The sequence below is a fragment of the Sturnus vulgaris genome, chromosome 5, assembly GCF_052056855.1.
Source record: "Sturnus vulgaris isolate bStuVul1 chromosome 5, bStuVul1.hap1, whole genome shotgun sequence".
In the NCBI taxonomy this organism is placed as follows: Eukaryota; Metazoa; Chordata; class Aves; order Passeriformes; family Sturnidae; genus Sturnus; species Sturnus vulgaris.
The window spans coordinates 33587975-33614888 of record NC_142247.1 but is presented as its reverse complement, the minus strand read 5'-3'; the positions used below and the strand labels follow the sequence as shown (position 1 = coordinate 33614888).

The 26914-nt window shown below is 40.5% G+C and overlaps 1 protein-coding gene across 2 annotated transcripts; it reads left to right on the top strand.

The window, feature by feature from the left end:
* Nucleotides 1-5983: 5983 nt before the first annotated feature.
* Nucleotides 5984-24439, top strand: C5H12orf75 (chromosome 5 C12orf75 homolog). Of its 2 annotated transcripts, XR_015803893.1 has the most exons (7): nucleotides 5984-6127; nucleotides 13021-13045; nucleotides 18259-18294; nucleotides 19326-19405; nucleotides 20188-20223; nucleotides 21574-21989; nucleotides 23050-24439. XR_015803893.1 is itself a non-coding variant. In XM_088165394.1 (6 exons), exons 1-6 carry the CDS (start codon nucleotides 6085-6087, stop codon nucleotides 21579-21581), a joined length of 228 nt encoding a protein of 75 aa, XP_088021520.1. In that variant the 5' UTR covers nucleotides 5984-6084; the 3' UTR covers nucleotides 21582-22674. The 2 variants fall into 2 exon arrangements, 1 of the variants encoding a protein (XP_088021520.1); XM_088165394.1 differs by lacking the exon at nucleotides 23050-24439 and having other exon boundaries at nucleotides 21574-22674.
* The last annotated feature ends 2475 nt before the right edge of the window (nucleotides 24440-26914 follow it).

Genomic DNA, 26914 nt, shown 5'->3' with positions numbered 1-26914 from the left:
AAAAGCTGATTTAGCTGCATCTTGCAAATTAATCTGTGAAGTGAGAGACAGGGAAAGAGATTAATCTGTCTGCATAGTATATTAAAATAAGAGAGTAAGATGCTTTTCTCCTCTGGAATAGAGCTTTGAGAGGCTGTTAGTAGAGATAGTAAAATGAAGCTTGAATGATCTCAGAGGCAAGAAGCACCCTTAGTTATCTCCTGTATTTTTGTGAAACCTCTAATAAAAGAATCTAGTACGTCACATATATATCAACCTTTTGGGCACAGAAAGGAGTCCAAGCTGTTTCTTAGTATCCAATTTAAACATTTGGCGATTTTTTATTTTCAAGGGCACCTGAAAATAACTCTGAAAGAGAAATCTTTGCAGGGAGGGGGTAATAGCTGAGCCCAACAGCAAATTCTTCAGTCTGTGTGCTCAAATCCAGACTTTTTAGGAACAGATATAACACTGATATGAACAGAGTAGCATTGAACTATGACTTATTTCTTCCCCATGAACTTACCTTTGAAAGTTTTAGTCCTGAACTCCATTTCTATGTTGTGAATCAGCTAAGAATCATATGCCCCATAAGCTTTCAAAAACAAAGGGAGTTTCATGACTATGGATGATAATCATATTCAGAAAGAATTATTGCAAAATTAATTGTTATTTATTCTTTCAGAGATTGGGGAGGGAGGGGCACAGAAATTTCTGCTGCCATAAAGCAGAATATTAATATATTAAAGCTGCCATATCCACTAACAGAATTTTCACATTTCTTTGGCACTTATTGACTGGGCAGTGGGTTCCTTGTTCATTTCTTACTAGATATTTTAGGAGAAATCATTGATTTTGTCTCAATTCATGTCTGATTTGGCCCAATAATGAGAATTTCATTAGTGACTTTCATGAGAGCAGGAACAGATAGATAAATTAAAATCTTGACTTAAGATGAAAGAAAACCCTTGGTCTTGGTAAATACTCTTTTTTTTTTTTTGCTTTAAAGTGAGGTATTTAAATCATATTTTTAAAGTCTGCTTCCATAGACCATTATAAATCTACATGTTCTACTATTTTATGGGTTTTTTTTTTAATAGAAAGAGTAATCATTTTCATTTAAAATAAGTATTCAAGTCAAATTTTCCACTGTCACTTCAAGGAGAAAGACAAATTGCTTTTTCTGTTAAGTTCTTGCAGTTTGATTCTGTTCCTCACTATGCTGCCATGATAAATAATGCCATGGGGATCATTTAAGGTTGGATGGTAGCTGGCCCATATGGGCTACTCAATGTGGTGTGAGCTCAGTGTGAGGCAAGACCAGCTCAGAGCTCAGAGCAGTGTAGGGTTGGTGCAGAAAATCTCCCATGGTGAGTATGGGGCTGCCAGACAGCCAGAAAAGGGAGAGAGGGGCATACAGAAAGCTTTTATCACATTTTCTCATTGCTAACAAGGAATGCAAGGAGGGACACACCATGGATTACAGTAAGTCTATGATGGACAAAGAAATTTGGCTGCTCCCTCCATGCAGGGTCCCTGCACTGCTTCTCTTATAAACTTGGTATTACTAGCAGAACCTAGTCTCTAGAATGGGGTTTCTAAACCTTTTCACAGAAAATCTCTTTCAAAGTGTTTTAACTGCCTATTGATCAACTGCCAGAAAATGACAACTTGCTATCACTGCTGCTAACTAAAGGTGAGCACAGGGGACATGGCACATTGATTCTTTGGTGTTTATCCTACTATGAAGAACAAAAATCATAAATGGTGTGAGGTGGGGAATTGATTCCTCAGTGTTTATCCTGATACAAGGAACAAACCACCAACAGCTGAAGTGGGCAGGAGCCAGGCTCAAAGCATACAAAAGCAGGTTCTTCAATTGACATGGCTGAGAGGTGGAACAGAGGATGCTCCGAGTGCCAGGGTCTTATATGTGTTCAAGGGTTGGTGGAGCAGGTTCACAGAAGGGAAATATGTTGAGAGTTGCTAAATACACGGCAACCACATCTGCCTCAGGCAGACTGTGACATGCAAATGCTGGAAGATGGGAGACTTTGGGGGCACATACCACGTGAGTTTCCTATGTTCTTTTCAGCTGCTGTCAGAGACAGAACCCTGAATAAGGTGGATCTTTCCTTTGACCTGATACAGCTTTCTATTTTTTTTTTTTTTTGTTCTTGTTAGGCACATCCATTTTATAAATAGTAATGCTATCTCACTGCTTCCTACTTTGGCTTCTCTATTATCTCATCCATCAGCTATTTCTTGTCTTTCTGACTGAAGATGAACATTCATTATGTGTGCAGATAGTACCTTGCACAGCTGGGGTCACTTGGTGTGACCGAGTGCTTTCACAGTATAGCCATTATTAAGAAATAGTGTAGAAACATGGGGGGTTGTAGGTTTTTCCTTTTTGTTGCCCTCTGAGGTTTTTTTATGAATGTCATTTGGCTTCTGTAACCCAAATCAAATTAGTTAACCCTTTTTGTTAAGAATGAAATGTTCCCAGCGATGTAGAGATCTTCTCAATGTCTCCCTTTGCCATGTAGTGAGCAACTTCTAGAACTGTGGAATCATACCTCTTACTAATAAGTTCTTGATTTCCCCCTCTTTCTATTAATGTATATAATTTAGTATCTTGATGAATTGGTCTTTCTTTATTGACATGTAAAACAAAGAACCCCCAGTTGACACAGGAGTGCCTTTTTTTTTTGTTAGACTGGGGCTTGGACTACTGAATTTTTCAAGAAGAGTCATCCTTGCAGGTTTACTGGGAAATTGGGTCGTAACTTTCTGTCCTTTACTAGGTAAGTGTTCACAAGCACCATCTATGCTGTACGTGTATGTATTGTATTTGAAGAAGTCGGTGATACCTACAAGCCCAGGTTGCCAGCTGTAAAACAACAGTCCTCTAGCAAGGATGTAAAGCTGGCCAGGGAAAGACATAAAACGAGGTAGCCTGAAAACATGGGAATTGGATCTTGAAAACAATGGAATTGAGAATCAACCATAAACAAGGTGGTTACATTGACCACATATTTGCAGTGCAACTTGCCCCTCTTAAACAAGGCAAGTTTGGTCTAAATTGAATTCCTGGTGTAGATTTGATTAGGAAAAGTATTTTTTCTCACGGTGCTAACTACTAATGAAGAACTGGCAATTTTTTCAGGACATTTGCAGTTTTGAGAACATCCATGTCTAAGAGACACTGTTCTAAAGAAAATACTCAGAGGAAGCTAATTAGCACTATATTTTTTCTATAAAATCATAGAATATCCTGAGTTGGAAGGGACCCACAAGAATCATCAAAGCCTAGCTCTTATACATGCATAAACTGAGATCCAAGCCTTTTTAAGCAAATGTTTTGTAGACACAAATCATGGGTGCATAATATTTCTGTGTGGATTCTTAAAAAAAGGATTTTGAAAAGTATACATTATTGTGCAAATAAGGGCTGTTCCCTAATACCCAGAAGTAATGGGTTTTAAAGATCTTTTCCATAGACTTTCATACCAGCTTGACAGACAGATTGTTTGGATTTTAAGCACTCAGACTAGCAAAAATGTCCAAAAGGGGAAAATCACTGTAATTTCAGATTTGGATAATCCCATCAATCAACCTGTTTTCCCAAATGGGTAAATTTTTTGTGGATTTAGGGAAAGAATAACAAAATCCTTTTTCACTGCATCTTCTGAAATGCTTACAGAAGTTCACATCCATACATCTCCCAGTCTTCCTCAGAGAAGATGATGTACACAGAATGTGTGATGGCAGACACCAAGAGTTTGCTGATGCAGGGAATACATCGCTCTTTTCCATTAATGTTAAGTGTTAATTTAATTAACTTGCTTAGGTGACTGTATTTTGCTACCAGTTATTTTCAGTAATAAAGTGAAATGCTCTGTTTGTGTAAAACACAAGTAAAGTTGAAACTAAAGTGAGTCTTCCCATTTGTAGTAGGAGGCAACTACAATAGAGCTGCCAAGAGAGGGGCTGACTCATTACAATCCCAGACACTATATAGAAGAATACATCACATTTCCTTTGTCTTAAGTCCCCTGAAAGTGCTACTTACTCCAGCTTTGGATGGGTGTGCTGCAAGTTTCTTGCCTTATTGAACTAAATGCAGCCCTTAGTTTGTGCACACAGGATTCTTGGCTTGTGTGTGGGACACTGATCTTGTAGGCGGAGTGAGAGCATTTAGAAGTTACATCACTTTTCTCTCATCCTTAATACCATTGCAGGTTTCTGAAGCAGCTCATATCTTCTCCTTGTGGCCAGGGCAATGGCTTGGTGTCAAGGCATCTCCAGGGGACTTTTGCCTCCCAGCTGCCTCTTCTAATAAGTGAGTACATGACTCGGTTTCTGTGCTCATCACAACTGCTTCTTCCAAGGTAAACTGTATATTAGAAACTACTTCAAAATGTGCCAAGCCTATGGTCAGTGTGGGTTGCTGGGATTTTTTTTTTGCTTGTTTTTATATTAGAAAACCACATGGGGCCTTAAGGAACGTGTCTTTCAGCTTTGCTTTTGCACCCTTTCTTCCTTCTAAACTCTGCCATTAAAAATTTGCTTTGGGCTCATGCTTGGTGCTGAAATCTTGGCCTGAGGGTTTATTTTTCGATGTGTGAATTTCAGAAAACTGGCTATTAAAAAGAGGTAATTTTGAACCTTGGTGAGATTTTTTTTTCTGAGGAAAAATGCACATATTTGCACTATTTGTCTGCTGCAGGGCTGGTGATGGTGAGGGAATTGTGTGGCTATACTTATGTGCCCATTAGCCCTGTTCTATTAAATTTTGAGCTGATTGTTCAGGTTCAGGCAAGTTGCTGGGAAGGTATAGACAAAGATCCTGAAATACTGACTTACTGCAATTGATGTAAAAACAGGTGGCCAGTCAGAGGAGGGAGATCTTACACCCTGTCCTGAGGTAGACATCAATGAGCCCACGTAGGTGCTCTTCCCTAGAGCAAAAATCCATAGGAGACTGGAAGTTATTGTCTCTGCTGCTTATGGAGTTGATTTGTTTTAATGTGTACTTCCTGGGAAACTTGTAAGAGAATGGTGATGTCTTTTTTTCCCCCCTTCTATGAACAGACTGCAAGATCAGGCAGCAGCAGTTTATATCTGGTCCTTTTGTAGCAGACAATTATCAGTCATATGCATATGTCATGTTCATACTGGTGTTTCTATGACACCCCTAAAACATCTTTCTGAGCCCTTAAATCTGTTGTAGCAGTAGTATCTCTCTATCTATCTATCGATGGTATTTGCTGCTGTATCTAGATGTATCCATTGGATTTCAGCTTCCTGCTCATTTGAGTATGGAGGAGGAGTAACCAAGCCATCAAGATTTTGAAGTATTTTACTCCTCTGTGTGGAAGACAGGTTCAGGGTAAAAAAAGTCAACTTCTTTTCGGTAAATGATAAAAATGTTGAGTGAAAATTATTGCTTGAAGAATTTGTAAACTTATCTTTCTTATGTTTCTCAGTGCTGTTGATACTACTTGGGGAAAGTGAATCTGTAGCTCTTCTCAACTCAATGGGTCTTCAGCTTCACTATCGTGTTTCTTTTAAGAAGAGAAATACCCAAACCAATCCTAAAGATTTGCTTAAGACAGTGAACAGGTTGTTATTGATAGCAGATGGAGGGTTTGCAGCCCAGTCCTGTGGTTGCACCGATGTTCCCCTTGGCTAATGAGGGGTGTCCCAAAGCTCCCGTGAAACGCATGAGCCAAGGAGCATCTCCACTGCCCGGGGAGGCTCTGGGCTTCTTGTCTGCGGCTGGGGGTCGTTCGGAGTCTGGGCTAAGCCGTGTCTCCGGCTTAGCAGCTCCAGCCCGTCCGGCCGAGGGACAGCCCGTCCGGCGGGGTGTGGCTGTCCTTGGGGACGGGCAGGGGCTGCGGTGCGGGGCCGGAGCTGGGGCTGGGGCCGGGCGGCGCTCGGGGCCGGCTGTTTCCCGGGCGATGGGTGGGGAGAAGAGGAGGAGGAGGAGGAGGAGGAAGAGGAGGAGGAGGGGTCCCCGCGGCTTTATCTCCCACCCGGCTCCGCCCGCCGCCGGCTGTCTCCCGTGACCGCACCGCACCGGCGGCCCGGGCAGCGCCCATGGGCTGCGGCAACTCCACGGCCGGCGGCGCGGGCGGGCGAGGTAGGGCGGCGGGGCGGGCCGGGCCGAGCCGGGCGAGCGGCGGGGCGAGCATCCCCACCGAGCTGGGCAGCCCTGCGGGGGCTGCGGGCGGGGGGCGGCGGCGGGCGCGCACCCGCACCCGGCGGGGATACAGCCCCCGGCTCGGGGATGCCCGTCCGAGCCGCGGGAATCGCTGCCCGCCCTCTTGCAGGAGCATCTTCCTTTCCCCAGGCTGATCCGCCTGCTCAGGGGAGAGAGGGTGATGTGGCCTGCCGCGGCACCGGTGGCTTTCTGGTGCCCGGTTGTGGCTACAATCAGCACCTCCGACAGGAGCTGCCCGAGGCACGGCGAGTCCAGGCCGGGAGCTGCACGTAAGGATCCCGCCGGCGGTGTCAGCTCCATCCTCTGCGCTTCCCTATAAGGCCACGAATGCCACTTCTGAAATGAATTTGTGCCCCATCTTCTCCTTCTGCTTGTTGGAGAAGTTGGAGGATATTCCGTGATTGAGGTTTCATGCATGCTAATGTGTACTGCTGGCTGGTGCGTCCAGCTGGATCCCTTATTTGTTCATTGCTATTTTCAAAAGAGATAAGATCTGGGAAAATGGTGCTGTTGTGCTCTTCCTCCCCCTGCCCCTGCAGAATAGGAAAGTACATGGAAACTGATAAGAGGACCTTCACCCTGTAATTATAATATGAACATTTCTCAATAATTTTTCATCCTAGCTGCACTTGGCAAACATTGCCACCTGTTCCAGGACCTTTGTCAAGTCTTTCAGATGCACTTGTGAGCTTTCAGCTCTTGAAAATACACAGCAAAATAATGGTTGGACCACTTAGAATTTCTGGGTCCTCATCTCTTACTGTTTTGAGTTGATTTAACCAGAGCTTCAGTGGTGCCTTGGGTGGTGCTAGTCCTGCCTTGGTCCTGCCTGTGAGTGTGAGTGATGCTGCCTTCTCTAGGGTGTACATATGTGTGTATGCTTGTGGGGTGTGTTGCTGGTTTACCTGTTCAACTGTGCACTTCACACTCGGAGGAGAATGTGATTCTGCCATTCCTTACTCAGTTTATGTTAAATGATTATAAGTTAGTTTTTAGGTACTATATCTATCTATCAGAGGCCTCTCTCATCCGTAAAGAATACACTGTGTGAATTTGCTTGAGCCTTCAGTGCTTTTGTTAGAACTGTCATGTTTGCACACATGAATTCTCTCCCTTTAGTTGATTCCCACGTTGCTGTGACTGCAAGTTCTTTCTGTATATGACCAGTCTAGTTTCATACCACTGGGGTGGTGCTTGTTCACATCCCATTTCTGTTTGCTGGGTAAAAGCACCAGTGCAAGCTTCAGAGAAGTTCAGACAAGAATGTTGAGTCGATTATTAGTCCATTTGGGTTAGTTTCTAAGTGAATGCTGATTTGACTGCCCTGTGAAACTTTTACCAGGGTACAAATGGGTAAATGTCAAAGAGACTAACTTTGACAGCAGTATTATTTTGAACTCAAAGTTTGTTTAAATGTGTCCCGTTGCATTAGAGGTAGTTGTCTTCAACAGGTTTCGGCTTGTAGATACATAAAGTATTTTCACTGAAGTTCCAACCCCCTTGATAGTTAAACTTAGTTATATGTTATACATAAAATATTTGAACTCTCATTTTTTGGTAAACTTTTGTATGCTCTATAGAAATATTCCACAGATCTCCAAAGGCATAGTGCAGGTAAAAACCAACAATGTCATGTAAAACACATCATTAGTATAATGGAATTATTACTGTTGCACTGATAGACCTCTCCAAACCCCTCCAATGCAGCTCTGAAAGGTCCAGTTCTCTTCTCACTTTCACTACTGTCAGTTAGGAATTACTCTGTGCAGTCTGTGGTCTTAAAATAACAAACAGCTGGTAATAAAAGTAAGACGTCAGATGTCTACTATTTATTTACTTCATTTAACATTCCTTACAAAGTGTGTCTAATAAAAATAAAATTATTTTATAAAGGGGAAGGAGAAGAGTTACCATTTTTATTCTGAATCCTTGAGCTTTTGAGGAAAATGCAACTCACAAGTTTACCAAAAGATATGAAGACTGTGTGAATGCAAACAAATTCTGTGGCATGCACAGCATGACTACATTTTTAATGCTAAAGTTATGACTATTCTGTAGTCAGTAATGTCAAAGCTAGAGGCACATAACATGTAATTAACCTGTAACACTCTCTGTCATATCATATGACTAAGTATAATATTGTAGTGTACTTCACGGAACACATTAAATGTGTTACGCCAATCCCCATTTTCTTACTCTGGTAAAATTCCTATTGTAACCTAATTTGATTTTCCCTAAGCAGATGTATATATGGTGATAGTTCAGCTAATGATATTATCTTCTGTTGCATGGCTAGAATGACATCAGAGCTTTCAACTCTATGGTCTGTGAGATCTAAACTAATAGACAAGATCTAGAATAACATTTCAGTCTGTGTGCAGTACTCCAGAACACCAACATAACTCACAGCATTCAAATGTTCTTTCCAGAGTATCAGACTGGCAGAAAGGTAAACTGATGTATATACATCCTCCTTAAACTACTTAGCTATTTTATGTATTGACTATGGATTATAGTTATTTTTTATTTCTCAACTTGCTGTTTTCCTAATGTTTTGTTGTCTCGTTTTACATATCCTTCTTTCATGTTATTTCCTGGAGTTTTCAAAGCTCAAAAATAGCTTTTTTTTTTTTGTGTGTATGTTTTAAAAAGATGCTCTTAAACAGTAATTTCCTTTTTTTTTTTTTTGGTTAAGGCATTTCCCTTCATTCTAATGAGTCTTCACTAAAATTTTTTAACTGCCTCCTCCTTTCTGTATCTATTGTAGTAGCAATGACAGCATCTTAAATTATGGTACTCTTTGGAGGCTGTCAGTCTAGCCTTAATTTAAATATATAGAGAAGCTATTAGTCTGTGGAAGGCTTCCAATACAGTCAAGTTATGATGAAGGAGAACTTTCACACCAAGTTCTAACAGATTTATTAACTTCAAGTTTGGTGCAATGTCCAGGAAGTCATTGTGCCATTCTATTGGTTGGGTCAAATCTGTGTACGGAACTCCCACGTGATGAGTTGAAGAAGTAATCAATGTGAAACAAATTGATAATACTCTGTCCTCAGAATGCACTGGGGTATAAATAGAATAAATTCATTGATGTTAGAACGTGCTTCCTTATTGCTGACTGTTGGAGCACATCAGAAAGGAGCCTGCAATAGAAAACTCATTCGTAACAGTTGCATGTATGTGTGTGTGTAATTTGGAGGGGTTTTATTTGCTTTTTGTAACAATTTGAAGTGCAAGAAAATGTCATAGGGCATCGTTCATTTAAAAATATTAGGAAAAAGTTTCGTAATCTGCTCAAAAGCCAGGTCTTGGCATTTTTTTGTATCCATTTTATTCTCATCAGTGGTTGCCTCTCATGCTTTTTATATTTTTCTGAAGCTTTTGCCTCTCCCTTTCACTCATGATGAATTTTTCAGCACAGAGGAATATCCTCAGTGGCTATCAATGTCTCTCAACCATCTTTTGCATTAGGCCTGCATTTACTGAAATCCTGTGGTGTCGCCAAGAGAAGCTGCTGTTGTTCTGAAAGAGCAAAGCCCCCTCTTGCCTAATGGAAGATGCTTTGGGATAAATTCTTCTTTTTGTGACTGTTTAAATGCTGTGGGGGTTTTTTGAGGGATCACAGCCCCACTGCTCTGGACAGAATGTTTTTCTTCTGTAATCGCTGGGACTCAGAGCAATGTGTTGCTGAATGGGCCACGTTTATTTGCAGGCTGTACTCTTTCTTTTCCTTCTGCAGCTCTAAAATGCCAAAATGCACCCATGGTCCTACTGTGTAAATGGTGTGAGCAGAGAGGTCATTCAGGACGATTCAGTATTGCCTGTTTTTTATGGACGTGGCCTCCTTCAATCTCTTGCTGAGGTTGGGTTTGAAAAACTAAGCGAACAACAGCCTATCAAGACAAGGCTTGTTGGGTCAAGTGCTGCCTTTTTTTATGCCGAGCTCTTATAGTGGGAAAAAAATGGACAAGCTTTATATATGTGAGCCTTTCCTCAAGTCATTTATGGAAACCATCCTATCTATGAGAGCACTAAGCCTTGCTGCTATGGAACAAGCTGTAGAGTGTTTGTGGATTGGTAGTAAACAAGATTCCTTGGCTGAACTTCTGGCAGAAGAAACTTGAGTAGCAATAAAATTATGTTGCTCACTAAACATGCAAGAGTTAGACAAATATGTCAGTGAAGTATCAGGGTGAGGGTGAATGGATTGGACTTTACAAATAAACACATCTGTATGAACTGAGATGTTTTTGGTTCCTTGAGAAATAATATCTATATGTAAGCAATGTTCAGGCTCCTAATGAAAAAAACCTTTGAAGTTTTCACACAGAGATTTTTTTATTGTACACCTAGCTAAAATGATGTTCATTTACAAGCTCAGAACTCTTGCAGGAAGAAAACTCATTTGTTAACTGGAAACACGCTCAGATCTATTGATAGGTACCTTAGTGGTACTTGAGTGAATTTGAACCAAACACTTGTTTCACTTCTGCTAGTGAAAATGAGAAATAACCCCACTGAAATTAATAGAATCCCACCAATGAAAGTGAGAATAAACTGGTTTGCTGTGCTTATAAAAAACAATGTCTTTTTAATATGTATTTTTAAACTTATTATAACAGTTTAAACTGATCTCTTAAAAAGTGAATTTGTTTTTATCGTACTCAGTTCCTAAAGGTTTTGTGTGAAATGCATGTCAAAACACCGCAGTGATTTTTCAGCAGTGGTATCCTTGCTGATATTCCAAGAAAACAAGTGCTGCCATGTGTGAACGTTAGCAGCATATTTGCAAACCCAGGTGTGTATAGCTCTACACAAAGCCCAGGCTGATGGGGCTGACATCTCTCATCTCCAGAGTGAGAATGTATTTGTACCATGATGCACTGAAGACAGGCATGGCACTGAAGTGCACCAGTGATTGACTGGACCTTGAGTATCACCTCTGGGGAGTGCAGCGCTACTGTAGGCACACAATTCTTCTCACTTGGCTTGAGGTTTCAGTTTGTGTATTAAACACTACTTTTGCTGTATTTCCTGCAAGCAAAACATATTTTTCAGATGGGCATCCAAGGTGCTTAGACTCAGAAACGTCTTGGCCAAGGCCTCAAAAAAGGGCCATGAACCTTTTTAGAGAAGCTGATTTTGATTGCAGAGAGTTTAGGCTAAAAATAAGGAAGTCATGGCCCTGGTTCAGAACAGGCACAGCAAAGGAATAGTTTCTTCTGGAAAAAATAAAAAATCCTGCTAGCTTCAGCTAGGCTTTTCAAAACAAATGTTGTCTGAGGTGTTGCTGATGCCTGGGCTCTGTCTAGGTGTACAAGGTGCCCTGAAGGCTCATTGCTGAGCTGACTCTGGATGAACTAGCCTTGGTAGCAGAAAATGTCTCCCCACATCAGTAGAGATTGAGCTCACACAGCAATGCCAACCTCCCACCTGGAAAAGCAAGGCTCTGAGCTTATTGTGACTAGAGATACTCCTTCCAACTTAATTAAGGCTCTCTGCTGATGTGTGTAGCCATACTGAGATTTTGCTGAATCTGGAAGCAAGATTAACAGAATAAATGTGTACAGTCTTATATAAGTCTAGTCTGTGTTGTTGCTGGGAAAAGGAGGGATAGTCAGGTCATAGGAAATGGGAATGATATTATGTTCAGGAATTGGCTGTAAAGTGTAATGTTTTCTGCCATTCAAGCAATCCATTCAGGTAGACAGAGGTGGAAAGCCTTGCAGGTCAATTTCTTCCTCTTCTTTGAAATAAGAATGCAAAAGGCATATTCATACACACCAAAGGGGGATGAAAGGTATTTGCTATAATGTATATTTTTCAGCAGCAGAAGAAATAAAAGTTTTCCAAAAAATAAAGTACCGTGGGAGAAAAAAACACAACCTACCTCCAAACTCAGAAGATCTCTGGGATTGGCTACTTCAGTTTCTTCAGAGTGAGCTCAGATCACCTTTTTCAGCTAAGTACTAAGAGGAAAGGAGAAGTGAAAGGTTTTTCTAATGTCTGCCCTCACTTCTGTGATTAATAGAAGGGATAATTTGCTGGTTAATTAGCTGACTTATATACTAGCAAGAGCAACATAACATTAGTAACTTGGGAGGAACAAGAAAGAGTTTCTACTTGGGTAAATGTTTGTGTCCCAGCAAGAAACATCTGAGTCACCAAAACAAAAAAGTCAGTCACTTATACCAGGCAGCTGGGTGGCAGCTTTTGTCTCTATGTATTTTTTGTTAAACAGCAAGATGAATTAAGGGGTGGTTGATCTTGTTAGGTGGCGGAGCTTTGGATGTGTCCTAATTTTATATTAATTCTATGTAGCCGTTTTATGAAACTTTATTTATCTGGCAGGAAGAACGAGGCAGCATTTTACACAGTTCTACAACTGCATCAAATGGCAGAATAATCAGGCATTTGGGAGTAACTGCCTGGTTAGTTGTGCCAACTTTGTGGCAGACGAACCCGCCAGAGGACTGAGCAAACGGAAGCCTGTAAAATTCGGAAAGATTATTTTTTTCTCATGTTGCTCCCATCTTGAGTGACTGCATCTGGGCACTGGTCCACAGCAGCATCATTTGCACACATTGAGAATCTGGCCCGGATGTGATAGATTTAAGAGATATTATGGATAATCATTAAGGATAAACCGAACAATCATGAGAAATGCGTTCTCTTACAATAGCGAATTTTTGTTGCTATTTTGTGTTGTTTAGGACAGAAAGACAGAAAAACAATTACTGCACTGTTGGTTGGTTTAGAGGATTATGCCATTACCTTTTAAACATGCTTTTTTGGTTTTTTTTTCCTAGGTGCTACAGGGACTACAAAAGATGTGTAAGTACTTACTCTTCTGTACTCTTCTCTTTTAAATATATAACCCTGGACATATTTTCAGTCCTACTAGCCTTATACTAGATTTAGTCATACATGATTCATCTGGCTCCTAATGTATAATCAACACAACCAGATGTTTACTGTCTTTAGTGACAGCTTTCGTCTCCACAAAACAACTCCCTGCCTTGTTTACTTTACTACAGATTTCTTTGCTTGTTATTTCTCTAACAGAAATTTCTTTTCCCTGCTTCTGTTGAGATAGTTGTCTAGCAGAGGTGGCTATGTTATTTCAAACATGCTTTTCCCCATCGTGTGCCAGTGCACCTTTTTCCAAAGGCCATGTAATTGAATGAAGCTTGCACATAAATTTCCACCAGGCCCAATGAGAGATTTAGAAAGCCACTGAGACAAATTTCCCCCTCTTTGCATGAGACCCACTAACCCGTCCAACTTCCTTTTCAAAGTACCCACCTTCTCTAGGCATTCTCTGCATCAAAGATAGTATCTTTCATGTTGACACAGGGTAGCAGATGGCAGCCCTACCCATCCTGTTTTTCTCTAAATGTGCAAGGTCTTTTTTAGAGCTATTATTATTTGCTGATCCAAGAATGTGCAGGAACAGCTTTATTCAGCCATAAATGTATTCTGTTAAAGAAAACTATAAAGAACTCCTCCTGAGGACTTGCCTTTTCCTATTTCATGTAATTGGTATTTGCTACTAGAGTTTGTGACTGAGGAAAGATTTTTATGTTATGCAATAGGAACATTCTTCTGTTTTATTTACTTCACTTAGAATAACTACTCTAATTAGATGGAGGAATCCTGGTGTAGAAATGAGGGCAGTCGAGTCAGATAAACAAGTGGAGGGAAGAGCTTAACAACAGGCTTGTTCTTGCTATTACAGAGCACAGCTGAGAACTAACAACAGGTGTCACTTGGCTGAACAACTCTGTTGCCACAGATACTCCTGGGGTCTGTCTTACCTCTGTAGTCTGTTTTCTGGGCTTGCAGTACCAGACAATAAATAAATTACAGAAGGCAATCTTATAAGGAAAGCAGCCTGCAGCATCACTAGCCTCAGTACTTCTGTATTTACAAACCCACTGGTTTAATTTATATCAGGACCTTTTTTATTGTTTAGATGATTTAAGGACTGACTTAGAAGTGGATCTTTCTCTTTGCTCATCAGTAGTTTTAAATTTCAAAATTGCATGCATTGTTAAATGATGAATGTTGTAGGCATCTTCCTGTGCTTAAAGGTATGGGGATGTGTAAAACTCTGTTTATGTGTGTAAGCATTTATAGAGCCAGGCTGCAGGAGTTAAAATGGGAGCATCCTACTTATTAGTGTGAGCTCATCTGTCATGTTTCAAAATAGTATCGAGATAACTTAGAAAAAAATTAATTACTAGTGCAGTCTTCACCAAAGTGAAAGGGTCAATCCTGGATCTATTACTCATTCAGATTAAGGATAGTGGAGCCAGCCAAACAACCCACATGAGTAATAGCATGGTTGAACCTTCTCATCAGATGTTAGAAACACACATCTACTAAAGCAGAATGGCAGTGATGACCCAAAAGCCCTAATCAGGCATTTTAATACGTAACAGAAGATTTTTATGAAGGAAGTGAACTACTAGAAAAATTACTTTCATTTCATATAAATGAACAAAGCCATTTATATTAATTAATATTATAGATCCACAAAAGCTTTTTACACCGTTTTATTTTCATCAGCTAAAACTTCTCTTTAAATAACCCTTTTTTTTTTTCTGTCAAATTTCAGTCATATCAGTTCTGATCCAGAAAAGCATTTAGGTGTGTCCATCCTTACATGCTTTTTGATACCAAATCTTGTTATTCTAACTTGAAGTTTCTCATTTCTTGACTGTGACTCATTGCCAAAGCACCATGTCTCCTGGAGTGAGCAGCCAGATGGAAGGGGAGAGGGCTGGATCCTGCTCTGAGCCCTCCTGGGTGACTGCAGGGAAGCTGCTTTGCCCTCTGGGCTCGGAGTTTCCCCAGCAATAAGATAGGGATGGTGATATGATCTTCCTCTGCAAAGGGCTCTTCCTCTCTGAGGGCTGTGTGGTGATGAGAAGGACATGCTCTGAGAATGTGTGTGCCCTCTGTGCTCCAACCCAGAATCTGTCAACCACCTTCAGCCCATGCTCCTGCCCCACTAATAAAGAAACAGTAATCACTGCTAATTGGAAAAGCTTAGCTGTAGGAGAAGTAAAGGATATGCTAGAAGATAATGCAATGCCTGCAGTATTCAGTGTGGGGATAAGTTTGGGGGAGGGTTAGTTACAGTAGGAAGGAAAGGACACAGCAGTTCAAGCCTGTTTCAAAATACTGAGAGGAAATGCATCAAATACAAATGAAAGGCCCTTGTTCCCAAGAAACACCAAGAATCTGAGGAGTAGTTGTCTGTCACTTGTTCAAAGTTCAATGAATCATTTCTGGTGGAACTACTGAGCACAGCTAGAAAGAGTTTCTATAATGCTTAGCACAAACAGAGCCATAAAAGCTGAGCTAAGAAAAATGTGGATGGAATGAATTAGTGTGAATGCCTGTCACCTGACATTTAAAATAAGTGAGAAATGGCAGCTTCTTTACCATCAAATGACCCTAGGACTGATGGATGTAAAAGCTGACAGATGAACAAAGTGTGTTTTTCAGACTTTGGGTGACAGGAAGACTATTGGGACAGACAAAACCTTACCAAAAGAAACACTTATTCAGCTGAAAATAGAATGCCTTTATGTGGATTTGCTGTTAAATCTGCCCATTGGCTCCAGGACTCTGCCCACACTGCCTGCTGAAAACCATGCTCTCAGTTCCTCTGCAGATGTCAACAGCATCTGAGGCAGTGACACAGCAGCTGGTCAGCACGAAGCACCTTGGACTGCTAAGTTCCCTTTGCTGTCTATTCCTGGTGCAGAAAAGCTTGCCCTAGCTTGCTGTCCCTGGGGGACAGCTGGACTCCTGTGTCCATGCCTGTGAGTCCAGGAGATGTGGCAATGGGAGCACTGCTGAAACCAAAGGAGCTTCTCTCCAATCTCACTCCCATGTGGTTGAGTGTTGCTGTTGTAGCTTTGCTCCCTGGAGCCACCTGTGTTCACCCAGCCTGGGCACAGAAGCAGTACCTGCCTCAGTGGCTCAGCAGACACTAAACATGCAAAATTATTGGGCACCTTTCAAAAGGGGGTCTTGAGCCACCATATGTGAAGGCAAGAGCTGTTTGAATATGTGTAGTAAACAAACTGGGGCAGCATTCCTTCCTTAGACTCTAGAAAGGTGGATAAAATGACTTATTCCTTAAGTGCCATCACCCAAAATTTTCTTTCTTTTCCCTCTCACACTCCCATGTTCCTCCTATCTCTGCTCACTCCCACTTTTCTGGCAGGGCTACAACAGTTTGCCCCCAATCGTTGCTCAGTCCAAGAGCTGTCGTCTGTACAATCCCAGATTATTTTTGCTGTCATGCGTTTGAAGAAAAAGGTATTGCAAAATTACTGCTTTGATTTATGGCGAGTAAAAGGAAAGGACGAAAGCGAAATGTTTAAAACCCCTCTTGTCTGCTTAATCATAGACCTGGATAATTTGTTTTGTTGAGAGAATTACAGTAGTGGTCTGTGATGCCATATTACAAAACATTTCTGGAACAGAAGAAAATGCCCCTGTTTCCTACTAGAATATTTTTCTTCTTAAAAAAAAAAACCCCATTGACATTAATTTCCTGTTGGACAATATTGATTATTATTCTTACAAGTCCATTTCAGAGGCTTCAAGCTGTGCATGAAGTTGTTGGTGCTTTTCAAGGACTGTTTTCTCTGGACAATGGTTAATCTGGATTATAGAAAATGCTCCCAATTGTATGAGAAAATCAATCCTGTGGCACATTCATTTGCTTCAACAGAAATGATTGTGATCTTTTGGGACCCAAAGTCCCTTTCTTAAAGTAGAATTTTTTTTCCCTAAAAATACATCCTCATTTCCACCCACTGATGTACACAGGCTTTCCATCTTCTTCAGGAGAAACTGGCCCACAGTAGGACAGAGCAGCTTCACAGTCCTCAAGAAAAAAATGTCTCTGCATTTTCTGGCTGTGTGTATGAGGACAGTACTTTTAAGGCTTTTTCTCCCCTCCCAGGAGGTTTAAGGGCATTTTCTTGCACTGAAGATGGCATCTTGCTATGAGCCCTCTGCTTTCAGGCCAAAATCCCATTGATTTCAGGGTTCTGTAAGGGCATAGAGCCCCAACAATTAAACATCAACCTTTTAGAATAAATAAATTGGTTGCAGACTAAGATAAAATGTAACTGCTGCCCCATTCATATCCAGCCATGGAAATAGAGATTAAAATCCAAATATTTAATCAAAGGTGGGTGAGAGATTTGTCTGAAGATTGATGTCAGGGTACAGACTGAGACTGCAGCATGTGCATTGTACACTGAAGGAGTGAAAATAAATTCCCTACATTTTTTGTATTACATTTGCCTTCATGTGAGTGCTGTTTACTTTACCCTCTGCTCCAGTTCAGCTGGACAGCATATAAGTGGGAGGAATCAAACCTCAGTGACTTTCTATTGATGAACAGACTGACCTGTGATTTTACCCTAAAGTTAGAAGAGAACTAATTGCCCATTTATATGGGATTAATAGCTACATTTGGTTTGCAAACAACTGAATTCAGGAATTGCAGTGCCTCATTTTATAGAGAGGCCCTGTAACAGCTTCTGGCTTCTATAATATCTACTGTGAAAGCTCCTCTCTCTTCATCCTCACTCACATGCCAGCACAGGCACCAGTCCCTTTCTTTCCTCTTCTGGGGGAATAGCAGTTCAGGCTTGTTCCTGTTACATGCAGAGCCTCAATGTTCCTTTTATGTGGGGAGTAGTGTGGGGATTCACTCAGGAAGAGTGTTAATTTACCTGTTTCTGCTCCCAAATCTACTTTCAGATCTCACTGGTGGGGGTCATAAAAAGTAAGCTGCATCTTTTCTCAATCCTTTATTTCTTCTGTACATTATATTGGAAAATTGTCTCTGTTTTTTTACACCTGTGTGAGTACTTTGTTGAATGGTGGATGTCCTGAATTAAACCGGGGTCAGTAATAGTGCTTCCCTTGCTTCTGAATTTACCCAGATGGTCATGGAGCACCTGAAAGAAACAATCTGCTAACATGCTTTGTATCTTTTGATGTTGCAGAGCAGAAGAATCCATATCAGATGATGACAAAAGGAGGTAGGTGCTCTGCTCAACCAGGGCTAACCTGGGCTAGCTTTACTTGCAATAGACTGCAGTGAGTTCTGCCACCAGTTTTCCTTCTTTCCTTCCTGCCTTCCTTCCTTCCTTCCGTCCTGGAATCCTTCCTGGAATCCTTCCTTCCTTCCTGGAATCCTTCCTTCCTTCCTGGAATCCTTCCTGGAATCCTTCCTTCCTTCTCCCACCAACACAGCAGAGGAGAAAGGAAAAGAGGGGAGAAAATCTAACACAGAGTAGAGTATTGATGAGTCCACCCAGGCAGTTACTGAGGTGGGAACTTTGTGGCAAGAAGAGCACATTATTTCGCAGCTGCAGGTGGTGTGCTCGATAAGGGTTGGTGGCCTCTGCCTTCACACCAGCACTGCCACAGAAAGTGCCATTTGCACTTTCCACATTTGTGGGAGATCTCTGCTGGGCTGGAAGTTGAAGGAAGTACGAGTCTATCATCAAGCAAATTAGAAATTGGCTCAGAACCCCAGGAGCTGGAGGAGGTGTGATTAATTCAGTACCTAACAGGGCAGAGCAGTGTAAAAGGAGCCCCTGAAAGTAACTCCAGGCTTTAAGGACCCAGCTTTTTACCTCCCTTCATCTGCCCCTGCTTTCCATACAGGCTCTTAGGAGACAGAAAATATCCACTGCAAGGATATCTTTCCATGAAGGGGAGAGGGTTGGGCTATGAAAGTACCTAAGATACCTGTGCTCCTTTCTACTAACAGTTTTCTCAAAGTGTGACCCTGAGCAGGGGCAGGCAGGTTGCATTTCTTAATGAGGTCAAAGTGCTGTTTAATTGGTGTGTGTTGTTTGAAGTGTGGTGCTCTGGTGGTCCCGGTGTCAAACATCAGTGCCAGATCAGCTCTGTCCTCAGCTGGATATACTCAGAAGAAGCTGGGCAGGTGGAGTTTATTGTCACAAGACAGTGGGGTTCTCGTGATAAATATCAGGAACTTGAGTGAAAAAATAGGGAGAATGTTCTAAGCGAGCTCTGATGTGGCTGCCCTTGTTTCCCCCAGGAACTATGGTGGGGTGTACGTGGGGCTGCCGTCGGACGCGGCTGCCATGGCTCCCAGCCAGACCAGAGCTGCACCCAAAGGTACCGGCAGCTTGTGCGTTCTCCTGCTTTCCGGGGATCATTGTGTCTAGCAGGATGCAGGTCCTTTCAAAATCAATTATTGCTTCAGACAGGCTGGCTAGCCTTGAAGCCTCTTAAGGCTGTGGGGCTATTTATACTTGTCAAAGGGATTGTTCCCATTTATTTCAAATTTAACATGCTTTTTCAAAGGGATCTTAGAGCAGATGCTGACAGTGTAGGTACACGGTCTTCTGAACAGCTTCTCCACACTCTGAGTGCTCTGTGAATTGAAAGAAAACAAACCCCTGTTAGGACTAAGAGGCCGTGATAGATGCACTTGCAGAGCCCCAGTGCTATTTTTAGTTTTGAAGGTATTTACTTGCATTGTGGTGAATTCCAGTAATAACAGTTAGTAAGTGCTTGCTTTCAGGTTTATTTCTGTTCTGTTCTGTATGAAACCCAGCAGAAACTGTTTCTTTTCCCTGTTATATTTTTGAGCAGTCGGAAAAAGCATTAGATTTATAGCTATTTAATTGACAAGTCATAAACATATAATTATGAAATAATGTAATATTCTTTTGATTTAACACCAAAAAAAATGCTGCTGTCACATATGTACAGCATGGAGTTTAGTCACTGACTGATGCCTCCAAAATCTGCTGCAAAATAAGAAAATGAAAAACAGTAACACTACTAACCAAAATAAAAGTAGCTGGTTTTGGAACAATGCTAACTTAGTTGCATGGTTTATTTTTTTTAGAGATTTTAACCATCTTTGTCTCTTATTTTCTAATTAAGATTAGAAGGAAATAAAGACATCAAGATGCCAACAGCCCAAGGTACAGTATGTTTTGATTCACTTTATGTGCTTGGCATGTTTTTGTTGAACAGAACAAGGTAGCAGTGGTCTCTGTGATGCTCTAAGTTGGTCTGAGGACCACCAAGGTACATCACCAACTGCATCATAACTTCTAAAGGCTGGACCAGGGACGAGTTCTCAGTGGGGGCAGATATAAATTAGACAGTAGTAAACTCATCTTCTTGGTGAAAATTGAGAAGCAAGGAAAATCTGTATTCACTTGGGAGCAAATAAAAATCAGATGTCCTTAATGGTATTCAGACATCCCATGAGAGGTGAGGTACATCAGCAGTGCTTAGATCAACATCTGCAGAGACAAAGATTTTTCCAGGAACGAGGATTTTGCAGTTAGAAAACATCTCCTTTTTTGGCAGGACCTTGAGGACCATGGTGTGTCACTCACTAAGTAATGTATTGGAGCTTTCCCCTTGCTATGGGAGCATCTGTGGGGGCTTAATTTTCCACCAGCTAAAATAAGACATTGAAGATTTATACGCTCTCTTCCTGATTGAAGGGTTTTGACTAAGTTAAAAAAAAAATCCTTTCTAAGTTCATGTCTGCAGAAAAAATAAAAACAAGAGAAGTTTCCTTTCAGTACTTGAACTAAATAAACATTGACTAATTTTGATAGGGAACTGTTTTGATGTCTAGCCAGAACTGAAAATTATTAAGCTGCCAACAATTTCCATAAGAAGCAGAGTGCTTTCCTAATTTAGGTGAAGGTCCAGAAACAGTTTTGAGTGATCCCAGTGCTGGATGCAGGCCTTGTAGAGCAAAACACATATAATAAGTGTCTTTATTTTATGAGTGGTTAAAGCCCCAGAACTTTTCTAGGAGCGGTGTTAAACAGGGAGAACGTCAGGTGGTCTTCACAGCTAATTTCAATAACCTGGCTGAGATGTCTAAGCTAGAAACACCATCACCCTTGGCCAGGCCAGGGCTCAAGCACTGTCTTGAGGTTGCAGCTTTTCATCTGTGATTTATGAACAGAGTCTGGGTTTCTTAGTTCCTTGTCTAGGTGCATTAGTTGAATGTCTGAGGCTGGATGGAATCAATCACTTGACATTTAAAATAGCTGAAAGTGCACTTTGCCTTCATTCATGCAAGATCAGAGCTTAGCTGCTCAAATCTTACACAGATGAGCAGCTCAAACCTACAAAGGGTCCTCTGAGCTCCACAAGTCTGTGTGTGTGTGTCTGCAGTTCATGGACTACAAATCTCCCAGCTTTTAGTGACGATCTAGATCTCTGGTTTACGTATAAAATGTTCCTGTATTGCTTTTCCGTTTTTGCTTTACCTAAATCCGTTCCCTTTTTTTTTTTTTTAACAGTCTACTAAGACCAGTTGCCAGTGCTTTGGAGAGAGCTGTCTTTGTGCTGAAGATTTTGATATTTACACAGCCTTCCAGAGAGCAAGAGAGATCAGAGCACCAAAAAATCCAAACTGTTGCAAGTTCCAACTACGGGTAAAGCTTAAAGTACAGCGTTGAATCAGTTTCCTATGATAGTTGCATTATGGAAACCTCCTGCTGTTCTCCAGTGAAAGATGAAATTAGTGAACTCATGGTGGATGTTTCTGCACAAGAGCTAACTTTGATGATCTGCAACTTATTTCTCTGTGGCCATATTGCTGATTCCATCAGCTATTCCATTCAGCTATCAGCTACGCTTCATATATTTTCTCCAACAATTTTTGATAGCTTTTATATAGAAAACCATCACTACTGTCCACTCAATAGTTTCTATGGTAGGTTCCTGTAAATTAATCGTTATTTTACTTCAGAGTAATATATTTGACAAGTTTGCATCTTTTTGGGAATATTGCAAATTTTAATATTTTTGCTGTGAAATCTTAATGATAGGATGAAACAAGCATAAGACCGTAAGGTTCTTTAAAATTATTACTGTCCCTTTTATACCATGAGACAAATATTAGTGTTTAATTTTCACGTTGTAAAAAGATGTTGCTCAAGGAAATTGATTCAAATAAGAATGATATACTTCATTGTATTATTTACATGTCTGTTTATATTTTTCTTTAGCTATATCTCTTTTATAAAGCATCACATGTAAAAAAATACTAACAAAATGAACTATTGTGTGTTCCATTCCGTGTAATAATAATATGTCCTTGCATAAGGATGAAGTGATAGTATTTTCAGAGATAGTGAGACTAAACTCCAGTGCTGCATCCTGCTGACCTGTAGAGAATTTTTGATCACTGTAAGAGTTTTGTATCCCTGTCTCATCTGTAAGCATCTCCAGTATGGCAAATTGAAACAGAATGAGTGTTATTACTACTTTAGCAAATTGTTGAGGTTTTAAAATTCATTAAGTTAATAGCAATTGTAAGTTTCACATAGAACATAAAGCAGATTGTACATTTACAGATGGCTGAATGAGTATTTAAACTATTAAAGCCTTTTGCATAATTCTTTAGTCAAACTCTTTTTAATGGGACTTGATATGCCATACACTTTAAATAGTGAAATAAAGAATCCCCCCATCTGCACCATGTTAATATATTACTATACATTAATGACCATTTTTAAAATGAAAAGAAAAAAAGCAAACCATAAAATTTGGACATGAAGATATAAGCCACTGTGAACCGTGTAGTTCCTGCCCTTTTCACTGATACCTATTACTACCAATGAACTACCATTGCCTATGATTTCCAGTAACTTGCAGCTTTCACTTTCAAAAAGTGATGGTTTGATATGAGGCTTGCAAAAAGAGATATTTAAAAGTATTCCTTGCTTGTCCTCTTTTAATTATTTGTGATATTATTTATTGCTGTTCTCTAGAAATCTGCTACTTGGGTTATCAACGATTTCAGGCTTCCAGCTCCTGAAGACAAACATGCATCTCATTCTTGACATCGACCTCAAACCAAGACGAAATAAGCTTGAAGATTAAGATGTGGTGTTAAAATCTCTCTCAGTGTGAATGAAAGTCTGTAGATTATGTCTGCAGAGTCTTGTTCTTGAAAGCCAGGCTGGGGAGGACTCAAGTAGCTCTGAGTGATAAACATGCAGGCTTTTCTCCTACCTGCTTACCATAGCATGAGGGTATAGTTTCCACTTCACATGTCCCACAGATGGCCGAAATGGTTTGCCTAGCACAAGTTTATTTAGTACAAAGCAATTAGGCCCATGCCTGACCTGATCACGATTGTCTTTCCCAAAGCAGAAAAAGCACCAGTCCTCCTAGGATACATCAGTGTTCAGCTTGTACTCAAAAAGCCAACAGCAGATGCCAGTAATCAACCTGGTTGTTTATCCACTTCTATCCTTCAGTTGCTGGGAAGAATCATCAAAAAGGTGGACAGGGCTAAACTCGAGCATCACTTGTTCTGCTACTGACATCTGCAACCCTGTGTGTGGGCAGAGGGAGGAAAGAGGTGATTGCTGATGAACAGCTCCTCACAGCTGGTGGTGGGACATTTGCAAAGGGTATTTTCCGGTTTACATCATTGCTTGTTTTTCCTGTGCAGAGCTACAGAGAAGCTTGAAGCACTTTGCAAAATTGGTCTTTTAATGTTTCATCCTCTGAATGTGTGGAAGGTACAGTGGTTTCTTAATATTTTTGTTCCTCTGTGTCATTTAAACTCAAAACTTTACTGACCAGCTGACAAATGTGCAGCATCACGGACTGGAACCTCTAAAATACACATACATTCATTTATGCTATGTGGGCATGTACCCATCAAACTAAAGAGCTAGGGCCATGCCCTTGTCTTCAATTTGCAGACTCTTGTCTTTTGTTTTCCCAAGGATTCATGAGTCTAGATACTGTGTGACAGGATGCTGTATTCTCTCCTGGCCAAATTCCACTTAGGGAACTGTTTTCTGCTCATGAAAATTCCTCTATGGTGAGCAGCCTTTGTTAATAAAAGAACATGTCATTTCATGGAGAAATGAGTGTATCTGCTCTTTCAAAATTTACAATCTATGGATATTTCTGTTAGGAGGAGAAACAGAAAAGAAACCCTCTATGCCAGCTGCCAGCTGTGCATGTGACGGCATCTTTGGAAAATATTTAGGCACTCAAATGATGGTTCAATGGGAGAACTGAGAACAGAACACAAGGAGCCATTGAATGACAGAGTTATTAATAAGGAATATACTTTGGTTTTGTCAAAACAACTTGAATTACCATTTGTGAAAAATAAAGATTTAAATGTTGGGGCTGTAATACCATTTTCCTTGCAGTGGTTACTGTTTCTTCAGCCAGAGCTGAGGAGCCAGTGAAATTAATTCAGCAAAGAGTCGATTTGGGCTTTATAATCTCAGAATCTCTGATATGAGATTCTTTGGTGGCCTGACAATAATATGCTTGAATTCGTGAATCTTGAAAAATTCTGGAATAGGAAAGCATAAGATTGAAATTACAGTTCATGACCAGCTGAAAAACACTCAAAATACCTTGCAAATTTTGGTCTCATACAAACTATTTCACCTCAAAGACAGCTTCTCTTTTGAATTATGCTAATGAGATAGTGCATTTATTTTACTTTCTTCTTAATGCAGGACTGGAGCTTTTTTGTAAGGGCCAAACTTCTCCGTTTCTGGGTAGTACAGACAGAAATACTGCCTGTCTTTTATATGCTGTACACATCCTAGCGTGGTTCAGATGATGTGACAACTCTAAACCTCTGTGTTGCTCAAGGGTTAAATCTTGTCACTAATAGAATTGCAGAAGACCTGGTAAAAGCCAGTGTAAGCTCAGTTAGAACTTCATTCACTAGAAATTAAATCCTTTCCTAGTAAAGAGTCCACACAAGACTGAAGCTGCAGAAAATCATAAAGGTGAAATTTGTCTCTAATGAACACAAAGTACTAATTTACCTGTTTTCATCCTGCGTGTCTGCTGCTGTATGGAACTATGGTTGAAATGGCATCATTATTCCCTGTCACCCACACAAGTCTAGCAATTCTCAATAATCATGCTTCCCAAGCAGTCAGTGAGTCACTGCTGATCTGTTTTCTGCAAAGTAGACCTCTGTTTGGTTCCCATGGTGATCAGAAGTGACAATTATTACGGGCTGCTACTACAGTTTCTCAGTTGTGTGTGCCCACTAAAAGAAGCTCTTGCCTAGTTATAGTCCCTGGGTGTTTTGCAGTATATCATCATTGCTTCCTATTGACAGCAATTTAAACTCTTCAGGTGAATTGGCTTTGTGAAGAACAGGCTAAAGGAGGGGGATTTGGGGAGTATTTTTGTTTTGCAATGCATTTAGAACAAGACGAAGAAAATAACAACTCTGTAAACTTTCCATAGAGCAATGGCGTTCCAGTATTGCAGAAAATCTTTTGAGGTTGGACTAAATGATTCAACCCTTGTTTTAAACACAATCAAGCACAGAACTTAGGTTTATCATAATAGGAGCGATTTCATATTACCTGACCTGACAATTTTTGCTGTATCTCCAGGGTTTTCAAACACAGAAGTATTTCCCAGACAGCAGAAATCTATCACCCCTGTTGTGGCACCTTCTGTGTACTGCTCAATATCTGGTCACTATTAAAATCCTTGTAGCTAAAGACAGGACTTAGCTCATGAACCAGATCATTCTGAGAAGTGCAGTGAAACTCTCATTAGCATAACTGTACTGAGAAAAAAATTAGAAAGATGAAGCTACAACCACAGGATGAAGCCTGGATAAAAGGGGGCTTTGTGTTCCAGAAAGGAGAAAACACCTAGGAAAATGAGGATTATTATGCAGTGAAGACAGATGTAGACAGAGGTTAGGAACAGAAAATGACGTAAAAAAGGAAATACCTTAATTAAGTAGCCACTGCATTTCCCCATGATTCTAATCTCTAGAAAATAGAGCAAGAATAGACAGCTGCCAAATTGTTTTAAGACTGAAGAGAGATGGGACTTGGCTTATTAGGGCATTCCAACCCTCAGATGTCTGAGACTGCAAACCTTTAAGGAAATGACTTGTCTCATTTTTATTTGCTTAATGTCCAGTATAATGAGCCCATGCACTTTAAAGGTCCTTCTGCATGTTACCAGGATATACAAATATCCTGCTGTCTCTTTCAAAATTTCTGTTGGTATTCCCTTAGTTTATGTCTCTCTGTGCAGACTGAGAAAATACTCAAGACTTAAAAACAATTAACAGGATTAGTGTAAAAATAGATTACAGAACATGCAAGAAGGAAGCCAGAATTTAGTCTGAAAAAACAGTGTAGAGATAGAACCTAAACTTTGGTTTAGTTATGCCATGTATTTTAGATTTCTGATGTAACTAATGAATCACTGTGCAAGTGATTAGTTTGGGTCACAGCACCTACTCTACTACTAACTCTACTCTAGAGTTATCTGTCCACTCATAGAATTTTATTTCTGGTCTTTCTGGTCTCCTATGTTACAGGAGATGGCAGTAATGTGAAATACTAAATTCCACACTTCACCTTTGTTGCTCACTTTTGTGCTGGCTGAATCTCAGTGTTGTCTGCAGGATGGCTTCATCTCCATAAAAGCTCAGGCTGTGATTCAGAGTGACAGTTAATTTGTTGTATTTGATAACATTTGATAACAGTTTTGTGGGGGACACCAGACTGATGGAAAATGCAAGACTTCGTTGCAGTTAGGGAAGTATTCAAACTTTGGAGAGCCCACACTGTGTCACTATCAAACTTTTCTTGGCACTATACAAAC